The sequence below is a fragment of the Anoplolepis gracilipes genome, chromosome 14 (genome assembly GCF_047496725.1).
Source record: "Anoplolepis gracilipes chromosome 14, ASM4749672v1, whole genome shotgun sequence".
NCBI classification, from domain to species: domain Eukaryota; kingdom Metazoa; phylum Arthropoda; class Insecta; order Hymenoptera; family Formicidae; genus Anoplolepis; species Anoplolepis gracilipes.
The window spans coordinates 2,543,488-2,568,969 of record NC_132983.1 but is presented as its reverse complement, the minus strand read 5'-3'; the positions used below and the strand labels follow the sequence as shown (position 1 = coordinate 2,568,969).

The window sequence follows — 25,482 nt, the reverse complement described above, 5'->3', positions numbered from 1 at the left end:
CAATTTTTTTTTGGAAAAAACTTAATAAATTGTATTTTTTTCACTCTTTAACTTTTATTAGATATATTGTTTTAGATAAAATATATAAATAAAATTTGAATAAAAATTCAGTTAAAATCAATTGTAAAATAAGATTTTGTTATTTATTGTTATCCATGAAGTTTAATTTGTGCTGAAAAGCTTTCCATTTTTAACTATTTGTAAAATCTGTTGTAAAACAATTATTCATTTATATAGGGCGTTCACTAAAACATGGTAAAATCAACAAGAGAAGATGATTCTTTGTGAAAAAAAAAACAAATAAAAAATGTAGATTATTTTTTTCAGAATAACCAATGATCAATAAAAATATCTATTTTATATTTTTTATTTATTTTTTTACATGCAATTACTTTCTTGTTGTTTGTATCACAATTGATTGGACATCCTATATGAATAGAATACTATTATTTTTTATGAAAATATTAATTGTAATTTTTTCATAATACAGAGAACGATTTTATAACATATTTTGTGTTAATCATGCGATACATATGTGTTTTGCAAAACGGGAAACAATCATGCGATATAGTTTCACAAATCTAACAAATAATATTACTCGCAATTTTTTTGCATCCCTCATTCGCGCGTAACCCTGTTTAAATCAATTTTCCTCTCTCGCGAAACTGGTCTTAATTTTTCGCTTTACGAAGCTACGATGTTTTATAATAACGTGCCAACTAAGACAGCGGTGGGCAACGAGGGTGGAAGAAAGTGCTCTCCTGCGGCGACAAAAAAGTTCATATTTTTTCAATTACGGGACGAGCGAGGAAGTGAGGGTAGATTCTCGTTGAGGCGAGAGGGTCTTTCGACGCCATTAACACTCTCGTAAAAATACGAAGGACCATAGTCCTTGTCGCATCAACTCTTCCATTTAAATATGAAATCAAGTACCGGTGCAAGATGGGGACAGAAAGTATCTAATAATGTTTAAAAATTCATTTTTCTCGCATTAGTTATTTAAATTAATATATACGACTCAAAAATTTTCAACCATTTATTTCTTTGTTTTTTTAATGTGATATAAATTTAAAAATTAAAAAAATTAAATCCTCGTTAAATACAGTTTCAAAAATTAGAATATGGCAAAATTATAACGTATATTGATGTCTTACGACCGGCTAGAAGTTTTCGAAATAATTGATTGAAAATTTGATGGAATTTCCATCGATGTATGCTTTGTTTTAAATAAATACAACTCCTAATAGTCTTAGTTAGAAACGCGTCGGATGTAAATGCGGTCCATTGACTGCAAACGAACGGAGTCAACCACGTTTGGCGATGGTGTTCTGCGATCTCTGGATTTTCCCAGAGAAATCGAAGACACTTGCGTTCGACAAACGACGAGCGACAGGCCGGGCGACAGCCGGGCATCAGGAAGGTATCCAGGAGTGTCGGCATTTGTGTCGGGCAGTTGGTGGAAGCTGGTAGGGGCGGTTTTCGGGAAGAGGGTTGCGATGGGGCCGCGTTCGCGCGCGCGCGAGAGGAAAAGAGAGAGAGACACAGAGAAGAGAGACAGAGAAGAGAGAAAGAGAGAGGGAGAGAGATGGGCGATTGTGTTCTGTGCGTCATGTATAATTCACGTTCATCGCTCGGGTCTCGCGTCGGCAACTCCGGGCCCTCTCCCCCTGTGCCCGTGCCCGTGCCCGTTATATCTGTTGCAGTGGCTCGTGGAGAACGATATATCCGACCCTTCACTGTCACGACATCTTGGAGACCCTTCCTTCGCCCTCACGTTCTTCTTTACTGTTTCTCTCTCTCTCTCTCTCTCTCTTCTCTCTTTGTGTTCTTGCCTTGGCTCCCTCCCCCTTACCCTCGCTTTTACGCACCCGCGTCGCGACGCTCTCTCGTTCTCTCCCCGACTCCTGCCATTCTCGTTGCGCAGCGCTCTGCTCGCTGGCCGCACACATTCATTCCCTTTCCAGTCACATCCCTTTTTTACTCTCTTTTCCTTCGGTCAATTTTGCGTGTCAGAGAGTCTTTTGTTCAGGGGGCAGGAGGAAGAGGAGGGACAGAAAAGGGGCACGTATCCGAGCGGTCGAACAATGTCACATAACTCCCGACAATTCTGCGCTCGTTTGAATCATTTATGGGGATTGTCATTGTATTGCAATAACTTTTGTGACGTGATCGCTGGGAACTAATATACTGCAGTTTCTTAGAAAAGTTACCTGTGCTCGTCATCTCCACGGTTGTCATTGCCAACGGGATTATAATACTGGTTTAAATATATCGGCGAAAATGTAAAAAAAGTCTCATAAATTCGTGTTGTTTAAATTTACTATAGTTCCTTCAATATTTATTTAGAAATCTCGACAGAACACGCGAATATTTCAGATGGATAGATCATATATTATATTATATAATACTGTATTTTTTGAATGTAAATAATTCAGGGTATCTCAAATCTTTCATTTACGTGTGAACTCTGACTAACGTAATTTGAAATCGATTTTTCCTTAGACAAGCTCGAGCCTTTAAGAATTAAATAGTCGTTTGTTTTTAATTTTTCGTTTGTTTATGAATTATCCTAAAATTTACATGGAAGATTATTTCTTGCACAACTTTCCATTCGTAATTATGAATATTTTTATATTGTCTTAACTCTCATCATTGATATACATATATATATATGTATATAGAATATGATTTATATAAATATTAATAATTTGCAAATAACTTGTTGTTATTGTTGTTATCATTGTTGGTTATTACGATGTATATGAAATGTAGGTTTCAAATCAGCGCCACATGTGATTCATAATTTATTAAATATAGTATGTGTAATATATCATAATGTTAAAGCGTTGATAATAAACAATTGTTAATAATATATCGGGATGTCTTTTTATATATCGAATCTAAGTTTACTGCATCTTGTTTATTTGACCATTGCTGTCCTCTATAATTTCAAATATTATTCTTCGTTTTTAAATTTCCAAGAAAATATTCTTTAAATTGATCAAGATATCAATACATATATATTTATTTAATAATAAAATGGTACGATAGTAGGCTCAATGTAATTGAGATATTTATTTATTTCAAGTTTTTACGACAAAATAATCAATAATATATATGCAGAAAAAGATGTACACGTTAAACTTTATATACATATTTAAAATAGCAGACATCTATAGGATACATTTTGTATGAAAATAAAAATATAGAGTTATCCACGTTACTATGATACTCGCAGAAAGATATTTTTAAGCACATGACGTGCAAAACATGGAAAATGCAATTTTGTCCGAAAAGAGTACATTCCGACTGATTGGTTCTGGCGCAGACGGTTAAATGTTCCCGAATCAATATTTAACAGCTATAGTCTGTTCTACTTTTAACTTGGTTGCTAATACGGCGGTATTAGTAACTCCAGCAGAATGACGCTAGACACTGAAGTAACTAATACCGTCGCATTTAAGGCCATTATACTCGTTCGTTCTTTTTATCATTCATATAAAACGATTGCATTTTAACATTAGCGCTTACTCGCTCAGGTATTTCGGAGAGAGCGTGTAATAAAATAACAGACTACTTTGCACAACTGTTTTTTACAACGGGCGCGTGTATATTTGACGCCTTTATTTTTTAAATCTTTTTACGCCATTATTTTCTTTGCTTGTACGCGTTATTGAAATTATTTTGAATACTATTAGAAAGTACTAGCCTCTGGAAAAAAAATGTTTTAATATTTTATAATATTTTAGTAATATTTTATCTTAATATTTATATATAAATATAAATAAATAAACATATACAGATATACACACATATTTGAAATAATTTATGTAAACAGAAAATTTTATTCTGTTTCAGGAACTTTATATATACATTCTTGTGCGCACAATCAACGAACCAGTATTCTAAGGTAAAATATTAATATTCTTAATCCATATGAATTTCGAGAGAGAAGTAATAGATTTATATATAATACATTAATCTATCTTTAAAATTTTTATAACTCTAAACTTAAACTTTTAATTTGTATTTAATATAGTAATAGCAATAGACAAAAAGTAAATTTAAATATTAAATCATTTATAAAAGTAAATAATTTAGAATATTTTTTATGGATAGAATAACAACTTTCATATAATATGGATAACCAGATAATTAGAAAATTTGTGTGTAAATGATCAGAAAAAGACTTTAATTCTTGAATTTTTTTTCACCTCTTATTATATGTATATATTTTATCATATATGTGTTATTAACATTTTGTATAAATTATATGTATATAATATTTGCAAATCTATGACCTCAGAATAAAAGTAAAAAATAATTTAATTCTTTTTCACTTACCGGAAGTTGTAGAACGTTGTGATTTGTAAAATACATCGTCTGATGTCTTCCATTTGTTCCTCTTCATAGCGCAATATCCACTCGCGAAAACACAGTTAATTATGATTGTTTGCGCACTAATTAGCAAAATACGATCGCGCGACACTTTGTACAGCTCGATATTAATCAGTACGCGACGTGCACTTTATTATATCGCACAAGAGATATAATTATTCTTATAATTTTACTTAAATACATTGGGATACCTTTCTACTCAGAGTGAGTTTGACTACTCTGTACTTTTATTGGTAATTGAAAATGAGATGACATCGGTTATTGATTTATTCTAATACCACGCGAAACCGAATTAAAAGCTAATTAAGACGTAATTCGAGAATATATATTATATAATAGAAATAAATAGTTATTCATAAATTTATATTCATTATATTCTTTATTGCTTGAATTATTTGATTTGATGATTGATGTATTATTTTGTCACCAAAATAATGGACAAAATTAACTATATTTAAAACTGTGAGTAAAATATTCAAAACGCGAAATACCATCCGAATCTAAGCAAAGTCCAAGATGCAATTATCGTCTAAAGAGGGATTTCAATAAAACGATATTTTATAACTTATGTCATTCTTATCCGAAACCTTTATAAGTTGTACAAAGTACCCGCTGCAACAAGTATAGTTGATTTGTTTCGATATGAATTACGAGAGTTAATTAATCGAACGGTATAGTTGTTAATTATGATACTCTATAAAGAACATGATCGCGTTCAACGTCTCAGTGTTTGTCGTGATGATGTGTCGAAAGATAATACGATGTTACTTGCTCGAGTCTCGCCGCGTGAATGACAAAGTCGTAGTACGTCAACAAGGTCGCGCGTATCGTACGCAGTCAAGGCGTATACCGTGTGTATAAATTCCTCTTATCATCACGAAATATTTAATACATTGTTAAATTTATAAATTCATGTAGTACATATTTTATTTTTTGAATTTCTTCGATTTTTATTTGAAATGTATAAGTCGTGTCAAATACTTGCTTTGATAAATAGCCAATTTATCCCGGTATAGTTTACGAGTTGCAAATTGTGAGATCTCATTAATCTCTCTAATAATAACGATAACAGAGAAAGATAACGTTTTATAAATTGATACAGTGGTAGCGGAATATATCGCATGACTATAATACTTTCTCCTTCGACTTTTGTCGTAAGAATGATGACAAAATCACCGTAAACAGTATATATATCCCGAAAAGAGTTTGGCGTATATTTTCCTGATTCGAATAAGGCATGAATTTATTTTATAGTGTGTTTTAAAAAAAATGTCATAATTATACAACAAGAGAATCTTTGGCTATTTGCTTGAGCTTCGAATGACAATAATTTTCTCGCGTGATAATCCTAAGTTATAATGACGTAATAATTATAATCATAAGGCTTAATCGCGAAAATTAATCGCGTTGTAATTGTCATGATTTAAAGGAAGATCTCGTTTTAGAGAGTAATAAGCGGAACGTGCTACAACCTTCCCGTTCGACGACTTTCGCCGTGTGACGACAAGGCCACCGTACGTAACCATTATACATATATATACACATAAAATTCGGCGCTTGTTTTGTTCGGTCACAACTACGTATCATAATACATGGGATCACCGTGATATATGCGCGATATAATCAACAGACACGATAGTCTCACGTAGAGTCCCGTCAAGTACACGTCGCAGATTAATACCGGGAGTGTCGTACAAAGTGCCACGCGATTGTATTTTATTAATTAGCGCGCGGACAATCGTAATTAATAATTAATTATATTCTTGCGAATGAGTGTCGAAGAAACAGCTGAATGAATGAACAAGAAAAAAGGAGCAGGGTCAAGGAAATATCTGGTGAGTGAGGTGAGTGAAAGTTATATTATTTATTTTAAAAGGCGGTCGGTATAATTAGCGATTATTCACGCGATTAATTAACTTTTACACGACGCGAAGAAGAATTTCGCGTATTGATTTGAAATAAGAATCTCTGTAAAATAATGATTTAAAAGTTGAAATATGCTAATGTAAAAGAAAAAAATCTTTTCTTTCGAATTATGTTTTCTTAAATTAAATTAGTGAAAACGTCATCAAAGATGAATGACTATTTGATTAGCACTTAAACGTGGAAATCTTACGCGCGCGTAGAGTTAACATAATATTTTCTCTTCGATTCGCTAACACAGTTAGTCGATTCCTCATATATATATATGTATATATACCGGGACCGATTTCTCGATGACTACAGACCTAACGAATCCGAAAATCAAACTAATCGCCGCAGCCCTTGAGCTCAGTAAATTGGCTGCCTAGTCTCCTCGGGCTATTAGACTGTCGAGAATGAGTGCGCGTATAGAACACCGGTTAGCAGCGGCACAAGTGTAGCGATAATGTAAACATGATTTGTAACACAAAAGCTACACGGGGGTAGGTAGGTAGATACGCGCCTGCCACATGTTCTGGAGAACGCGCGTGTTCGTGTCAACGTGAGCCCGTTCAATACATGAACGAGTCTATATAGTCCTTCATCCTTACGGCCGACGATGTATATACAAGCAAACAAGCCTTAGGTCTCTCGACCAATGTTTGCTCGTCGTGCCAATTAATCAGCAGATACCGTAAATTCATTTCCCTCGCGGCTTTTTCTTAGTCACGGACTTATCGTCACCGTATCGAGCAGATTATTTCAGATCAGTTTCAAGTAACTGATTTACGAGGCTTTTCTCTTTTTTTAGAGAAATAGAGAATTTTTAATTACGCTATCAATTTTTTATATATTTGTTCTACATCAATTTCCAACTAAGCATCTTATTTCAGTAATATTGAGTTTGAAAAGCGATTTTCCCTCCTTTGAAAGATTAAAAATGATATAAAAATTTAAATTTGATATGACTATACTTTATCCAACTATATATATATATATTTTTTTTTTTACGTTAATATTCGGAGAATTATGGCAGTATTTTTGTAAATAAAAATTGTTTACTGCTTATTGAAATTAAGCTAGCATAAAAATTGCAAACAAATCTTGTTTTTTATTTTGTTCTACTGCCTGCTTTTGACTTCCCCTAAAATTAGCCCGTTTGTCTATTCTCAATGGACAAATATTAACCAACTGCTCCGATCTCGTGTCAATATTAATACAATGAAATAACGAATGAGAACTTAAGAACTTCCGGTAGATCATTAAAGCTAAATTACATTTAATGACATACATACAATTTTATCGACGTTTAAGGTCACATTTAATTCGAAATATAACTTTCCTACTCAATTGTAGAGGTTTTTTGGTCTCGCAGAAAAATTATATTTTTCCAATTATACGCGTCGTTTGTTTTCAATAATTTTTCTAATTGTTCACGAATCACGCATACGCGTAGATATTGTTGAGGCAAGTAAATTTCAATAGCTCGCGGCTACATAGTAACTACATCGTTTCGTCTTGCTGCTGAACGTTGCCCCTTGTAAAATTCACTTGCAATCGATCACGGTTGTATAATGATTTACCTGCGAAATAGATAATTATGCGGTAGAATTCAATACAACACGCGCTACAACGCAGCGCAACTTTGCAAATACGCGCAATTGTGTTTTGTAGCTCAATATATGTTTGGAGATAAACGTTCTGTTATACTATATATTAAAATATTACTGTTATAATTTTAATAATGTATAAAACAGTTTCTATCAATTTTTCGTTACTTATTTAATAATTTTGTTTTTCATGCTTAAATTTGAGAGGATTCAAATTAATCTCTCGACGGGAGCTAATTTAGAGACGCGTTCATCTCTGACAGCATTTAAATTAACTAATAGAAGTAAAAATAGAATCATGCCAGACATACATATATAAAGTGTAAGTTTAAATTTTAGTTTTTAAGTTAACTTTTTAAATTAATAAAGTTAATATTATAACTCTCTTACTCTTGTAATGCAACATGTCGAAAATATCTGTTTGTAGATTTTTTCCTCTCCTTTTTATATGTAATTCATATTTATTAAACGTAAATATATCGAAATTCTAACAAAGAGCATAATAGACAGTTATTTGATGCGTAATAATTAATTGCATTATTTGTAATGGACGTGGATATATACATATAGTATCATATTATTTAGCTGTGACAAAAGTGTATCAGATGTTGATAATGTTAGCTGTACAATTAATTATCAAAAAAAGAATTTCCGTTCCAGATAATTAACAGGTGCCTGACTTCGAAACCACGCTTTAATTTTGATTTGCGAGTATAATTCTTGAAAATTAGAACAATATATAACTAGGACAACAGAAAATTAGGAACAAGTTAACCTAATTAACTTAAAAGATGCGAATTACTTCGGGTGATATTTATCTCTTAGTTTTGATGCTTATCAAAGAAAATATCATTTGTGTCGCGCTGGTATGAAACGCGCTATTCGTTTCGCGTGAAATGCGAGTCGCCAGGCATGATATTCTGATTTGGATAAATAATCTTTTTAACGGCATACACGTGCCTGCCCAGTATAAATTTATAATTCCACGCAACGATGTGGTGTAGCACGCAATGTGCCACAATGTCTGGATTTGGTTCAATAAAAACATTGCATGCGATACTTATTTTCCGCGGTCATAGCTATTGTCGGTCTGTTTGTACAACACGCATTTCACGAAACTAATAGACAAAGGGATTATTGCTATTGTGGATAACGCGAAAAGAAAATGTAAATTCATTCGTATAAAAATAAATTTAAAGATATTTTATCTTTTCCCTTTTTTTCCCCTGATAATAATTTTTTCCCCCTGATAATTCTATTTTTCTTTTTTTCTTTTAAAGAATGAAATAGTTTCGATGAAAAAGGAATTTATTTAATAAAATATAATATTATTTTAATAAGATATATTTTATATTCAGTAAGCGTTTACAATGTTTGTGAATCTACATTTTTATAATTTATTTACATCTAATTTAAGAGATTTTGTGCAATTCAGATGCAAATGTGCGATACTGATTCTCACTTTTATTTAATACTTTGAAAATTATTATATCTTATGAAATTTGTGTATGTATATATTTAATATTTATATATATATATATATATGTATCCCCAAAGATCTCTTATTAGAAATCTAATCTCTTTGTATGGCGTATAAACTTTAGACTTTTCTTTCCTTCACTGTAACCATCCAACTGATTTTCATTCCGATATCTAAAATTTGTATTATTCGTTTTTCGCGTCTTTTTCTCATTCTCATATTTTCTTTTCTCAGACATATCTTTGAGCGTTTAAACATTTGGAAAGTGGAAAGTGAAAGGTATACAATAAAATTATCAATAACATCAAGGTTTACTTTATTATACTATGTACTATAATATTTATAATTGAGTAGGTACTTGGAACAAAGTTGGACACAAAGTATGGTAAATGAATTATGGCACATGATATGTACAGTATGGAGGAATCTTTCTCTTTCCCCTTATCGTACATTGCGCGCAATTTGGTACGTTTAAGAAGCCGATAACGCATTGATAATAAATTGATGAAAATTTTGCCATTACACGCATTTGCGATATGTGGAATAATACATTATTTGTTTCTTTTGGATAATATGCGAAACTATGAGGGGAGTTTAGAGATATTGTTATTGGCTAAAACATTCGCGAGAATAACGTGATGTACGCGCCATGAAATCAAAATCATTTGATGAGATCGTACAAAGGATAACGAGAACTGTGTACTTATATGAATTATACTACATATTTAGAGAAGCAAAATACAATTTAACTAACAAACTAATTGCTACATAATTTACAAATAGATTTACAATTCGTACAATATTTGTCGATTATGTACAGATTCTCGAAGGTGCCTACGAATGTAAGAACTAGCGCAAGCGTCTGTCAAGCAAATAATTAAGAAGATAACATCAAATAGTTTGCTATGGGACACATGATTTATTTATACATAAACATAGCCTCGAAACATTGCTCCAAGTTGCACGCAACATATTTACATAGAAATTTCTACAATGTCAGACAATTAAACTAGTATCTTTTATGATATGTCTTTATTATATTATTATATCGTTTTCGCGATAGTTACAGTCTTACTCATAAATAGCGTTTCACCTTTACACTGATCGCATTTAATTACAATTTATTAGAGATTAATGAGAATTTAATTCGCTGTGAGAAAAATTATGATTATGATTTGTCGATCGTTATTACACACATATAGATTCATATTCTGACACATCTGGAGTTATTATGAGACACGTTGAATGTGTTGTACGTAGACATAGTGTAAACATAAATATGCGTAGTACGATGTTATTTCTATTTCTACAAACGACGGTTTTCGCGCGCGGTCCGCGCGCGTTTCTCTTGTCAGATTTTTTTTTTTTTTTTTTTTTCTACCAGTCTGTTAAATGCGCGTTACGCATGTCCGTGAACGCGCTTGGTAAAGAGCGTAGAACGAATATAGTGTAGAACGAAAGCGAAGTTCTCTCCTTAATGGAAGATAAGTATGCTCTACGTGTTTTCTTATGTTATCGTTATTGATCGCTATTTAAAATAGTTTTCAAAGAGAGTTCGTTCTATATTATAAGTATTTACGCGTTAAAGTATCTTAACCGAAACGAAGAACGAGGAACGCGACGACGTCGTCTCACAAAAACGGCGTATATTAACTTTAAAAATCGTCATAGCGTTTGCGATTATCAACTTGGGCAAATTCGATCGAATGATGGGGAGGGAGGGGAAAAAAAAAAGTTTACTAACGACATCGCGTTGTTCTCTATATGTAGAATTTAGCTACCTAAGCTGACCACCGTGAACACCTATGAGTAAGACTTTTAAATTTAACAATTCATTTTTTTTGGCTTCTCTCTCTCTCTTTCTCTCTCTCTCTCTCTCTCTCTCTCTCTCTTCTCAATTTATATGTATAAACATTTAATCTCTCTAATTGCTGATATAATAATAATTATTTATACTAATTATTTTTTAATTTCCGTTTTTTATTTTCCTCTTTATACAAATATGCTCCCGTCGTACGTGTCTTGATGTAATACTTTTCGGTCACCCGGCTGAAATCGTGTCGGCGGGTATCTGGGGCGATTGTTGATGATCCGCGCAATCGCCATAAAAATAAATAAATTATACGCACGCATACATAAGAGTCTTCACATTATTTACGCACATATCATGCGACGGTACAACGCGATCATTTTTCGCCATGGATTATACGGTTAGATTAAATTCGCGCGTTACAGGAACTCGTGAAACAATAAATCGAAAAGGTTGGAATGTAATAATTGAGTTGCGTCAATTTTTTTCAACTTAAAATATCGATTATTTCGCTGTTTTTTTTTTTATAAAACTTTAGGAATCTCTTAGAACTCTTACTATATTCAGGTTCCATTTTATTCGCAATTATATAAATTAACTCGTGGGGAGAAAAGTATTATATTAAAAGATATTTTCAGAAGTTTGAAGACGCAGTTAAGAGAAAGAAAAATAAACCGTGTATCTGAAACAGAAATGTATACATCGCTGAATAGTTGCGATCGATACGTAGATTATAGCGAGCTATAGCTTAACAACTGTTCTTTAAATAATATTATATCCACAGATGTATTTACATTTACGCATTACGTTTTTTACCATTTTGAATATAGATGTATTAGAAATAAAATGAATGATGTTTTTTTTAAACAATCGCCTTTTTAATTTCCAAACAGTATTAATAAATTTGATAAGAAATATTTTTTTTTTTTTTGCACAAAAGAAAGAAACGTTTCAAAATAATAATTTTATCTGTTAAGAGACTTTTTAAGGTATATTATATAATATTGTGCGGATTCGTAAATCAGCGCAAGTCGAAGATTACGACGTATATATTTTGTGTCGTCATTTGATCGCGTCATTTGGCAAGACTCTTAAGTGCATTTCATGATGATAACAATTGATAAAAACATATTATGTGTGTGATATGACTTGTTACCCTGTATTAAATGTGTATATAACATTTTGGGCCTGAGGAGCTTCTATTCCATCTTGCAGTCTTACTCATAAATAGTCTATTTCGTCCAAATCGAGATATATATATATTGCAATCGAGAAAATTAAGATTCTTGAATTAAGAACCTTAAATTAAGATCCGAGATATTTTATTTATTTATTGTTTTATAATATCTTTTAATTAAAGTTGCCAAATATTAATAACCATTGTTCATTGAGATTCCTTTTCCAAAGAAAGAAAATATGGATTATTTTACGTTTTCAGAGAACATTCCTTTTATTAAATAATAATTACCTACTGTGAATCTGTGCATTGACGAGTTAATGCTCACGTTGCATGTGATGCCGCACAGATGGGCGCTTATTTTTTTTTTTTTTATTGCAGTATGTAGAGTAAATCATCATCACTCTTTTCTTTATGCAGGAAGTCCTGAAACCACTGTTTGTCTTTTCAGTCATATATTTTTTTGGTTAGTTTGTAATAAAATTTTTTAAAAGAGTTAATTGTAAGAAATTATGATTTATTACAATTTGAAAAAAAAATATTCTAAAACAATATATATAATTTTAACCAATTTTCTCAAATTAAAATTCTGCTTGAATTAGAAAAGAGCTATTTAATTTTAATTTCTAGTTAAGAAAATTCTAGTTAAGAAAAAAATCAATTTCAAAATATTTGAAGAATTATTAAAAGGACATTCGATGTGGTTCTAGAACATCCTATAACATTGCATCGAGCAATTTTCTAAAGTAATAAAAATTTCTTTGTATGATATACCGATGTTTGTTTAAACAAACTTCGAAACTTATGATTTACCGTGTAAATGCGACGATTTGTAATTCACAACTCATTAAATGTTTCATTTAGTCGTTCAATGAATATATAATGTAAGGTAAGGAAAATTTATTTGTATATACTCTTACTATAACGCGATATGGTATGATTAAGTGAGAAAAGAGTAATTAATGACGCTGAGTTTGGTGAAATACAGGAAGTATGGAATTTATTTCAGAACGTTTCTATATTTACATCGCGATAATAATAGAATAATTAATTAGTTTTATATCTTCAGAAGTTTTAGATTGTTTTCCATTAGCTTTCCGTTTGTTTGTTTGGTTAATTTTTCACGAATCGATATTACTGAAGAACTATGATTCTCTTTTTTTCTTTTTTTTTGTAAAGAACACTAAAACTCTTGTAACAACTTAACATAATAATATGCAATTATTATATATTATTAGTACACACCCTATATTCCGCATACTTCCTGGGGCGTCTTATTTCATATTCAATCTGTCCAAGTGCGTGAAACGTATTCTTAATCTAAAATTTATATGGAGATAATACGAGTAATATTTACATAATTTTTCATCAATTATGTAACAATAAATAACATTATTAAGAACGTTATTTATAATAATGGCATCGCGATACAGCTCCGATATAACGTCCGAAAATAAACGACATACACAAGAGAACAAGATATACATACAATTATAATTGGAAATAATTAAAGAAATGATAGGTTTTTTTTCCGCGACGTCTCTACCCAACATTTTTAATTAATAAAAATTAAAAAAATTTGGATCAAGAGAACCGTGTATGCGGTGACTAGAAGAAAAATGCATGTTAAGACAATCCACGTCGTCGACAGAATCGAAATATAAGTTACGCACTTGAACAGTCGTGTAGGAAAATAAATGTTCTTTTTCTTGTTTTTTTTTCCTACGAAAGAAGAACGGCCGCGATGCAGGGCAAGTCTGCCTGCATGCGATTTTCGATGACCGTCGATGAAGGCTGATAAAACACGCTGATATTGGCCCGTTTAGGCGAACGCGCCATGTACAAGAGAGAAAACAATGAATAATGAACGTCTCGCTATAGACTTCTATATTGCACTAGAACTCCTCTTCCACTACCTAGTAGAATGGCAAATCGGCTATTACTCTCCTATAAAATACTTATCCTCTTACATATGTACAATTTAAAAACCACTACCGTTTTTTTTTTTTCGTCGATTTTACCTTTAACTATTACTAGTATTTTCATTTGCTTGGATGTATGCCATCCTCCTCACAGAATGTCTTCTAACTTTAGATACACACAATTATTCATCCGACAAATCTTCTTATTATATACTTCATTGTCTAATATGGGGATAACGCAGACTTTTTGCAAGATTTAAGATTGAATAAAATCGCGACATTTTTTTCTTCAATTAAAGTACGCTGGAAAAAATATATACGTGATAAAAAAAGATTTCGTTAAAGTTGAAAAGTAACATATCTTTAATATTCAGTACGAAATCGCTCTATAATTTAAAATCAGGCAGAAAATATACTTAATTTCGATACTTGCATTTTACTGGAGCATCATGAATATTATTATTACATGATAATAAATTGTATATTTTTGATTTTGATATGATAAATGTAATGTTAAGCTCATTAATATTACAGATCAGCTTGGACAAAGTTGAACAAAGTTGAAATTAAATGAGGAATCGACGTCTCGGATACTTGCACATGTCACTTACTGTTTTTCCATTAAAGCAGAGAGACACATTTCGAACGTCAACTTTTCGGCTAATCAATTTTTGTCGATTTGTTAAATAGAGATTGGATTTCTGATGTTAAGTTCTGAATCAACTAAATTGTCTTTATTTTACAAAGTTATGACTTAAACTTTTTTAATCATTTTTTTCTTTTTACATAAATTGTATAAAATTTTGCTTTTAAATAACGTATATTATATCTGAAATTATCTTCTTTTTATTGATTAAAGAGAAATAAATAATTATCCATTTTATAAATATAAAATCCGTTGGTTAAAATGATTTCAAATAGTACCTAAATTATATTTGTGTAACTTGGAAATTTTTTCGAGACTTTTCTAGTATCGAGACAAAGCTAACGTTTAAGATGTAACGTTCATTTCCAGTTACACGAAAGTCGAGTCGCAATCGCGTGTGTGTATCCAACTTTAGAAGATATATCGCGCATTTTATTCTAACAACCGCGACTTACAACCGAGCTATTACGGTCGTATATCGAAACCGACTCTGTGTGCTCTCTCTCTCTCTCTCTCTTTCCTTCTCATATTCGAGTCGCTGCGCGTCTTACCTTCCGTTAAGAGGATGCGTCGATCTCGCATTCGTAGAACTTCGTTGTCGTCACGCGGAAATAAACGGCCGCAATACGACGGACTTCTCGTCGGGCGAACAAAAAGAGAGATGGACACGCGTGTATGTAAATATATAATTGGATTCTCTCGACTTCGATCTCATTATTATTCGCGCGCGCGGCAAATCGATGCCGATCGCGCGGGGGTGTGTATCGAGAAAAACACACGGACCCGAAAAAACTGAAAGCTCTGCTTTCCCGATGCACGCACGTCGACAGACCGCGCGTTTCCGCGATTTACGCGAATGGAAACTGAACGACGCGTGCAGGAGGCGTCGTTTCACCGCGTCCCTGATATCGAATCGATAAGGAGATATATTAATCGGTTTTACAAAGCAGGATGGCGCGCGCGCGCGCGCGCGTGTGTGTGTGTGTGTGTGTGTGTGTGTGTGGGGTGTGTATGTGTATCTGTATCGAGATTAAAACACCTCCCGCGACTCATCCCTTCGCGTTGCCCTCTCTTCCCTTCTTTCCTGCCTCCCCCCTTGAATTTTACGAAAATAGTCGGCGCATGACGCATGGCGGATGCGCGGACGATCATTAAAAAATACGAACAGAGTATAATTAATTCGTTTACTACATGCTACGGTATTGCTTCAATATGATATGGTACAGTCTTTTCACTGATTGTCCAATATCACTACGTAAAACATTTTTCTTAGCTCTGTTAGTTTGTTCCTCTCTCTCGCTCTCTCGCTCTCGCTCTCTCTCTCTCTCTCTCTCTCTCTCTCTCTCTCTCTCTCTCTCTCTCTCTCTCTCTCTCTCTCTCTCTCTCTCTCTCTCTCTCTCTCTCTCTCTCTCTCTCTCTCTCTCTCTCGCTCTGTTCAGCTCTCATTTCTTTCTAAATCTTAACCCCTTTCTGTTTCTTTCTCACACACATCACATTCACTCGTTCACACGCACGCTATTCGTTTTCTTCACTGTTTACACTGCACTGTGAGCGTCTCTTCATTAGGATTAATATCACTTTTTTCATCGGCGCGACGTATACCCGCGCGTCGTCTTTATAACAAATACGTACTTTATATTTTATGTTTCGAGTTGTACTTTTCAAGACGCGTTGGTGGTCTTTGCTCCTCGCCGTTCATTCATCATGACAGGATCGTCCGCAAAGAGTGAACGACGAGAAATTTCTCTCTCTCTCTGTCTCTCTCTCTCTCTCTCTCTCTCTCTCTCTCTCTCTCAGTTTTTCTCTTTTTCCCTCTTTCTCATCTTCAGCCGAGATTGTCTCCCGGCGATCGAATGTGCCTTCAATGATTATTGCTCAGTAAATTATTGCAGTGGTGAATATATACAGTGGTGATTTACGAACATTTCCGACGTGTTATCAATTTACAAAATATTTAAAGTATCATTGGCTGTCATCATAGGTAGAAATTTATGAAGATCATAATTTTGTCAACGATACAATGACGTTTGCAGTATTACACGAAACGATATGTGATTCTTTCAATCTCATAATTATTATTCGATTAAATATTATTGTTTTCGATTGAAAGAAAGTATTTTAAAAAGTGTTTTTTTTTTTCTTCATTTATTAATTTGTAACAATTATAGAAACTAGTAAAAATTGAATCGCAAGTTGACAACTTTTCCTTTTAACATTCAAATGTTTTTTGCACTTAAGCGTGATATTTTCAATTGATTAATTTTTAATAAATAATTGCAAGTTCAATGTAATATACGCGTTAAAGGTCTTTTACATGTCTCTATGATATTGTATCGCTGACATAAAAGGTCACAACGTTATCGCAATTATACATTTATAAAAATTGAAGCGATGTTATAGACAAAAAAAATTAATAGAAATTCATTAAATTTTGATTATTTATTTGATAATAAAGAAAAATATGAAATACCATTTCTCTCTATTGTGGATTTACCTTGAGTCATGAATTACAGGATTTCGCATATTCGTCTGCGAAAAATATGATCGGGAAATCGGCGCCAAACGGCGATTTCGGTCGCAGATGTCATACGACGAAAGGGTCGAAGGGCAAATGGCATCGTAAACTGTTTTATCGCGATCGTTGGTGGTGCGTTTCTCGAACTCGTGGTTTTACGAACTATGTGCAAGCCCGAAAACTTTACTTCAAAGTATCGCGAGAAAGTATTGTTGTGTAGTGTGTTACATACATTTACATTTAATCAACTGCTTTGCCTAATTTCTCTTAAAAGCATTTACTTAAATCTGTACTTTTTATTTATTTTTGATGGTTCAGGATATTTTTAGGAGAGATTATCTTTTACAAAATATTGAATAAAAATTTGCAGAAAATTTTGCTTTTTATTTTTCTGAAATTTAATACTCGAGTTTTTTCTCTTCGACAAAAATAAAAAGAATTATTTGCGTTACATTAAAATATATGCAACTTTTATATTGATTAATTACAACGTAAAATTTATTTTAAATTTTTACAAACCAGTATTGCAATATGTATTTTACTTTGAAATTCACGTCTATATTCTTAAAAAAAGTTGATAAATGTTATATCTCAAATGAAACGCGCGAATCGCGTACTATTTGTGTACCTCCATAATATTATCGTATGCAATATGAATTCGTCGTTATAACGCTTCCTGTTAACGCAAATAAAAATTTGAAGAAAGCGCTGATATGTTTCCAACGTATCTCCTCATTTTCCAAAAATCATACTGTTGAAAGCATCATGCATTATTGCAACGATTGAGAGTGTTCTTTCTCGATATTATCCGTATAATATTCGCAGATGCGTGATTGGCTCCTTTTTTTTTTTATTATAAACAAAAATTATTTTCGTGTATTTTCATCTGAAAAAGAGAGGTTTATCGTGACGCATCGTATTCAGTTTTATTCGCGTATGAATAGATCTCGACTTTGAAATGTAACATATCTGAAATCTCTAAGAAAAATTAATTAGTCGCATTAATTTGTCGCAACTTCTGTCAAACTCTACTTAATTACGGTTTGCCTGAGAAAAGTGAAACATCTTGTATGCGAAATCGTTTAGCGTCAATTCCGCGTTCAATTTTCGCGCGTTGGATGCGATCCGATGGATTGATATTTATGGGATCATTAGGTTGACGGAGTGCGATAATATTGTTCATGGGGAAACATTCGTAAACACGTCACCAGCATTATATCGTGTGCCCGCGCCGGTTAGGTTATATATCTCTTTTTAACATCACACAGCGCGATGAGACGTAATAATAATCGTATAAGAGATTCGTTGAGAGAAAGAGAGATAGAGAGAAAGAGAATCGCGTACCGACGGGTCAAGAATAGCTCCCTGCAACCGGTGATTCCAGAATATGCGTATTACATGCATATTACACACGCGCAGCGATAACAAGCGATTCATCCTCAGCCTGTGACAGCACGATGTACCGATAGTATCTGCCCATGGTATCGAGCCATCAAGATTATTTCGCGCGACCGCGAAAGACGTTCCGCGAGTGGACATTCTCGATGATGATGTTTACCCGACGACGATGACTCATACGAGTCTCTCGTCACTCGGACGTGTCCACCAACGGTAGTCTAAGGGAAGCCCTTGAAGCCTCCGACGATGATTGTTCTGGAGCGCCTCATGGCCATCCCTGAAACTCGGTCAGAGGTTCGGGTTTCGGCTCGAGACCAGGCAGCTGGTACGGTCAGTTCTGCTGTCACAAGCCACCCTCGGGTCAATGTTGAGCCGCGAACTTCATGCGCTTCTGCTTCTGCCGCTGGTTGCAGAACCAAACGCGGACGACGTTCTTCTTGAGATCAAGCTTCTCCGCGATCGCGGCGATCTTCTCGCCCGAGGGACGCGGTTGTACCGCGAAGTACGCTTCCAGGGAGCGTTTCTCGGGCGCGGCGATGCTGGTGCGTTTCCGTTTCTTCTCGCCTGCCGGCAACACCGAGGGCGCGTCGGGATCGCGACGTTTGTTCTTCGCCTGCGCCTCCGCCTCCTCGAGCCAGGCCTGGAGGATCGGCTTCAAGGCGATCATGTTGTTGTGCGAAAGCGTGAGCGACTCGAAGCGACAGATCGTCGATTGCGAGAGGGCGCCGACGCCCGGTAGCTTGAGATTAGCGAGTGCTTTGCCGACGTCGGCCTGCGTCACGCCGAGCTTGATACGCCGTTGCTTGAATCGCTCGGCGAAGGCCTCCAGCTCGCGAGGATCGGTATCGGCATCGGGATGGAGACCCGCCGCGGCCGCCGCCGCGGCCGCGGCTGCCATTGCCGGGTGATGATGCGCCGGATGCGGCACGCTACCGCCACCGCCGCCCAGATTGCCGTGATGATGGTGGTGGCTCATCATGCCGTTCATCCCACCGTAAACAGACGGGCCGTGGATGCCAGCGTGATGCCCGGGTCCGCCGCCCGTGCTCTCGGACATCGGCGTTAGTGTCGTCATCGAGTTTGCTGGGTCCAGCATGTCGAGGCTTTCCATCCCCGGATGGCTCATCTGGAACACGCCAATTGAGAATACTCAGTCTCAGGGTGTACTGTGTCTGTTGTTTCTTCAAGAAATTCACATATCTAATTAACATCGATGAATTGGGAAAAAAAAAAAAAATAAAAAATGGCAAACGACATATTAACCCTCAAACTGAACACGTGGGTCTTTCGTGTCATTTTTAATCCATTGTTTTAAAAAAATATTGATAAAATCTCGAGGTTGGAAACTTATCCGAAAAAAAGGTTGTGTCAAAAGGGACTTGGAACTGAAAGGACAATTTAAAACAGTACATTCAGTGCAAAGTGCTGGCGAATCTAAATCTGAAGCGGACACAAAAGAACGTGTTCAGTTTGAGAGTGAAAGTCAAATTATAAGAAATCGCAATAGGTAATTATATTAGTAAGAAAAATTGAGAATACTCAATTTCATTGTGTACTATGCCTATTGTTTCTTAAAGAAATTGACATATTTAATTAACATGGTATATGTATAATGTCAGAAATGAAATAGATGAATTAGAAAAAAAAAAAAAATAAAAAATGCCAAACGACATATTAAAATCAAATTATAACAAGTCGCAAATTGTATAGGTAATTATATTAGTAAGAAAAATTGAAAAATTTTATTTACTATTATTTTTCTCAAGTAAATATGTATATGAGATAAAGTGTAAAAACGTAAATACGATGGAAAGCCTTTTTTCTTAAATTTTCCCGGAATTTAATAAATTGACAGTTTTGATAAAGAAAAGTTTTGTTGAATACACTGACGCCAATGTTCTTCAACAAGATGCTGGAGAAATGCACAGCTTTAATATAACTAGAATTCTAACAGTAAGATTACGTAGGAAAATCGAATAAAATCTAATGTATATAAAAATTTAATATTTCATTGTCTTTATTACTGTCGAGTATTTATTTACATTTTCTAAATATTTTATAATATAATGAGATGTTTAAACATTTCAAGACTTTTTTGTTATCAATATTCTTGATTTATTTTAACATAGAAATGCATTTTAATCTTTAATGTTATGATTAACAAGACATCAACACAAAAAGAAGTCTATATATAATTGATTTCAATTAATACTTTATAACATATTTGTTAAATATTAACTATATCTGTGTGGTAATATAATAATTAAACAAAAAACGAAACACAAATATTTTTAACTGTTTTTATTAATACAAATTTTTTTATGATTAATGACACTTCCTAACTATTAAATTATTTTGTTATACTATTAAAAACTGCAAAAAGCCTGCAAAAAATATTTTCCAACTTTATAACATATCTTCCTCACGTAAGCCTCTTACTTCAACAGAATATTAATTTAATATTTAATTAACATGATATATGTATAAAGTAAAAAATGAAATAGATGAATTAGGGGAAAAAAAAAAAATAAAAAATAGCAAACGACATATTAAAGTCAAATTACAACAAATTGCAAATTGTACAGGTAATTATATTGGTAAGGAAAATTGAAAAATTTTATTTACTATTATTTTTCTCAAGTAAATATATAAGATAAAGTGTAGGAACGTGAATACGATGAAAAGCCGGATATGTATCGTATTGCCGAGTTTGCGGAAATGCATTTTGATGAAGCACCATCGTGGTGTAGGGAAGGCATGAATGAAGGGGATAAAAAGCAAAGTTAGGTCGAGTGTGGTGGAGAGAGCAGGAAATATGTACAAGCTAACACGCATAATTATGCAGCACGTGCGGCCGTCGTCACGAATGCAGGACGCACCTCGCAAGCACAACTCTTTAGAAATTATATATTTATGAACTTCTTTCATATTTTTCTTCGTTTAAAGTGCCGTTATATAAGTGGCCTACTATTAACTCGTTTTCTAAAGATTAATATCAGGTGTTACATCTGCTGATACAAAGTTGGAGATGCCGTACGTCGCAAGTCGCGAATACATCGACAAAACGCGAATCACAGATGAAGCGAAATAAAAGAAATCGTTTTTTTTTTTTTTTTTAATTCGAATAACATTCCATTTATTTGAAAAAAAATATGTGAAAAGAATTTTCTTTTCTTTTTATTTTTCACGTTTCTAATTTTTTGAAAATATTCTAATATTATTTATTGCGATTCTCTTGTCGAGTTGTACGATCAATTTATTCGATTAATTTATTTTAATTATTAAATTTCTTTGATACATGATTTATTTATTGTGACTTTTGCCTACTTAAGTATGTAAGGTATCACGTACATATGTACGATCTTGTTTGCACACATAAAATCATCTGGTCTCACGGGAATATACTGAATTAACTAGACGCCACGGTTTCGACCGTAGGGACAGGACATGTAATTAGAATTAGTTGACGCGTATGTTTCAGAAATAAAATGTTCCTTTACACACATAGGAATAAACTTATTTAACGACAATTTACATGACAAAGGCCAATTGATGAAATAAATCCAATTATACATAGATTTTATTATAAAATAATAATATCTTTTTATTGAAGAGAAAAAGAAGAGAGAGAGAGACGAATAAAGAATACAATAATATTTTTTTTATATGTTTATTAAATACTTATATGTGAAAAAATATAAAGAATTATCCGCTGAGTAAGTGCATCCATCTAAATATTCGGGATATAACAAAAATATATATTCAAAAATAATGATATGCGAAACCTTCCATAAATAAATGTTTCAAAGAGCATTTCCGCGCGTGTATGTACGTTTATACCGGAACATTTTTATCAAGTATTGTACACATCCTTTTCAATCCCGATTTAATCCCCTCTCGTTTGTTTACATCCGGTTACATCAATTATTCTCAGTTTTGGACATAGGATTGCGACCACGGCCCACGTTCGGACAGTTCGTAATACGCGATACCGACGAAAAAAAAAAAAAAAAAAAAAAAAAAAAAATATCGCTATAAAAAAATCGCTGGTCCAAAAATATCCGCGTCGTTCGCACATAACCCGGCCCATTACCTCACGTATACGTACATACATACACGTGAGCGCTTATACACGAATCTCGCGGGGCAGCCGGCTCGTACACGTACACGCGTAAGGCACAACACGCGCATCATCTATTCTCATGAGAACGGCAGTAGTATAGTGAGCTAACTGGATGTGTGGCACGGTTTCGGTCGGTGGTGGTACTACGGGATAGCGCAGTTACATCAGAAATGCAAGGGGGTGCGCTACACGGACAGCGTGGAAAAGGCAGAAGGTGGATGCTGTCGGGAGCACCACCGGCGGCAAATATACAGCGAATACGGCGGGGGTAGAGGGAATGGGGAAGCGGGGGGGAGAGGGCGGGGGGGGACCTGCCCACGGGCGTACGAGGTGTAGGGCCCAAGAGACCCGCGCAATATTTCATCATTACGCTGACACGATGGTAGGGTTAGCCGGCTCTATGTTTTGCTCGTTCTCCTTGCTCTATTGCCCACCTCGCCCTCTAATTTTTCTTTTCCACTCTCCTTGTTGGCCGTGTTGTTGTTCTCTCCCGATCCCTTTACGCTATTTTTGCGTCAGCTCGACGCTATTTTTATCTCTGTCTTTCTTTTCAAATATATATATATATATATATATATATATATATATATATATATATATATATCTCCCTCTTTCTCTCATCGTTTCTCTTATGTTTTTTTACATTTTATATACTCACGTACATGTTTTCTTCAAAATATGTATGTTATCTATTAAGGCTCATGGAATATGATTTGACGTTATTATTGTTGCAATTTGAATAGACTCGGTTTTCCCAGCCACTGCGCGTGAAATGGAGAATCATTTATACAACGACCGCAAAATTCTTGAAATTGATTTATAAATAAAGTCGTACGTGTTGAAACAAAATAAATTAGTTACAGTAATAATGTTTTCAGAATTTGATATATTAGTTTCCATCATGTTTTATTTTTGTATTTGCAAAGCTAATCACATGTAAACAGACATTTTGAATTTTATACGAGAAATATTTTTAGTTCAGTTTTTCCGTTCCCACTGAAAATCAAAGAATTGTTCTTGGAAAATAGTATAACATTTTGCAAAGCAAGAAAAAAATATGTATTTAATAATTAAATATAAAGTTCTAAGCAGTCTATCTTAGAAAGTGTCGGAGAGTCGGGATTTATATGAATAAAATCACATACGCGGATCTACGGGTGGTCGGCACGAGAAAAGTTAGGCAAAACCTGTCTCGAACCCTCATACCGCAGACACGGGTTCCCTTAGAATTCATCACGGGGGCATACAAGCACGATACACACGGAGATAATATATATGTATAGCACACACGCCCCTTACATTTGAAAAGATCATTCCGGGTCGATGCGCGTTAGTTGCTCGGCGTCGCCCCGCGTATATTCATTCATCGGCATCAGATTGCTCAGATTAGCATAAGGTACACTGCGGGGCAACAAATTGAAATGCAATTTGTTGCCCGAGATCGTATACACATGTATAGAGACACGCCCATCTCTAAGCGGCGTAATCACGCCGCTAAAACTGCGTAAAGTTACGAATATACAACGACGCAGTAATAAATATAATGCGGCTTATTAACCATTAAAGAGCGGCGAAATTAAAATGGTTGTCTGCATTGTTCGCGATATTAACAAATAAACTGCGTAAATTAAATTTTTCAATCCGCCAATTAAATATGAATTCAAAATTAATTGCCGCCTGTAATTAATTATTGGCAACGATTTTAACTCTGACCGTTGGATTCGTTGCATTTTATGGATGCGTGCAGGGGAGGGTTTACGAAACGGTGACGCGTGGGGGCGACGAAAGGGGACTCCTTTATTGCGATAATTGTTCTCTATGGATAATTTTTTCTTTTTTTTTTTTATTATCGACAATATACTATATTCTCTAAGTGTAGTTATCGTATCTAGTATGAAAATTAAAAAAATATATATGAAGAGATGCGTATATATAATAAAATTTTATAGAGTCGTATTGAGGAGCAAAGTTTATACCTCATACATAGTTTATTTTTATACGATTTTACGATAGAATAGTATATCAAAAATGCGGACTCACAAGGAGGTGTGATTGTACCTGATGATGTGGCCGGTTATTTGGATGGGGGGTAGGCATGTGTGCTCCATGATGATACACAGACACGGGATCGTGCTTCAGTGGCATCGGCGTCCCGGCGTTGTGCTTCCCCAAATCTGCTGCCAAAGCCTCTGCTCTTGAAAGTAAGCCGTCTTGCAAACCGCTATTCAAGCCACCAAACAAATCACCCTGAAACAAAAGGACATTGTTTATTCATTAAAAATAATAATTATTAACTGGCCGCTATACTATGTTTGCTAACATTATTGCGTAATTGTTAAATACTTTTTTAATTTTTCCAATTTATTCAAGTTTTTTTTCAGTTTGCATTCTCTAAAAAAATTCCGTATATCTTAATTAATAGTTATCACAAGATGGGGGAGGGGGAAGGGCTTAGTCTTTGAATTTATGTTACGGAATCGTCAGTGATACTTTTGATTTGT

General features: G+C 34.2%; 3 protein-coding genes across 9 annotated transcripts in view; 1 reads left to right on the top strand and 2 right to left on the bottom strand.

The window, feature by feature from the left end:
- The window catches only part of LOC140673566 (ribonuclease H2 subunit A), a 214,554-nt gene extending 210,159 nt beyond the window's left edge, over nucleotides 1–4,395 (bottom strand). Inside the window, exon 1 of the mRNA XM_072906575.1 lies at nucleotides 4,345–4,395. Coding sequence (XP_072762676.1) covers nucleotides 4,345–4,380 — 36 coding nt within the window. The 5' untranslated portion in view covers nucleotides 4,381–4,395. The remainder of the gene's footprint in view (nucleotides 1–4,344) is intronic.
- The window catches only part of LOC140673570 (uncharacterized), a 119,561-nt gene that overhangs the window by 15,806 nt on the left and 78,273 nt on the right, over nucleotides 1–25,482 (top strand). For 2 of the 4 annotated variants that reach the window (XM_072906588.1, XM_072906591.1), the window contains exon 1: nucleotides 5,844–6,242. In XM_072906588.1, coding sequence (XP_072762689.1) covers nucleotides 6,195–6,242 — 48 coding nt within the window. In that variant the 5' untranslated portion in view covers nucleotides 5,844–6,194. Of the gene's footprint in view, nucleotides 1–3,858; nucleotides 3,911–5,843; nucleotides 6,243–25,482 lie in introns of those variants that run through there. The other 2 variants (XM_072906590.1, XM_072906589.1) reach the window with 2 other exon arrangements.
- Nucleotides 11,422–25,482, bottom strand: part of Acj6 (abnormal chemosensory protein 6) — a 50,179-nt gene continuing 36,118 nt past the window's right edge. For 2 of the 4 annotated variants that reach the window (XM_072906567.1, XM_072906570.1), the window contains 2 exons: nucleotides 25,022–25,228; nucleotides 11,422–19,984 (listed from right to left, as the gene is read on the bottom strand). In XM_072906567.1, the coding sequence (XP_072762668.1) occupies nucleotides 19,220–19,984; nucleotides 25,022–25,228 (972 nt within the window). In that variant the 3' untranslated portion in view covers nucleotides 11,422–19,219. The remainder of the gene's footprint in view (nucleotides 19,985–25,021; nucleotides 25,229–25,482) is intronic. The other 2 variants (XM_072906569.1, XM_072906571.1) reach the window with 1 other exon arrangement.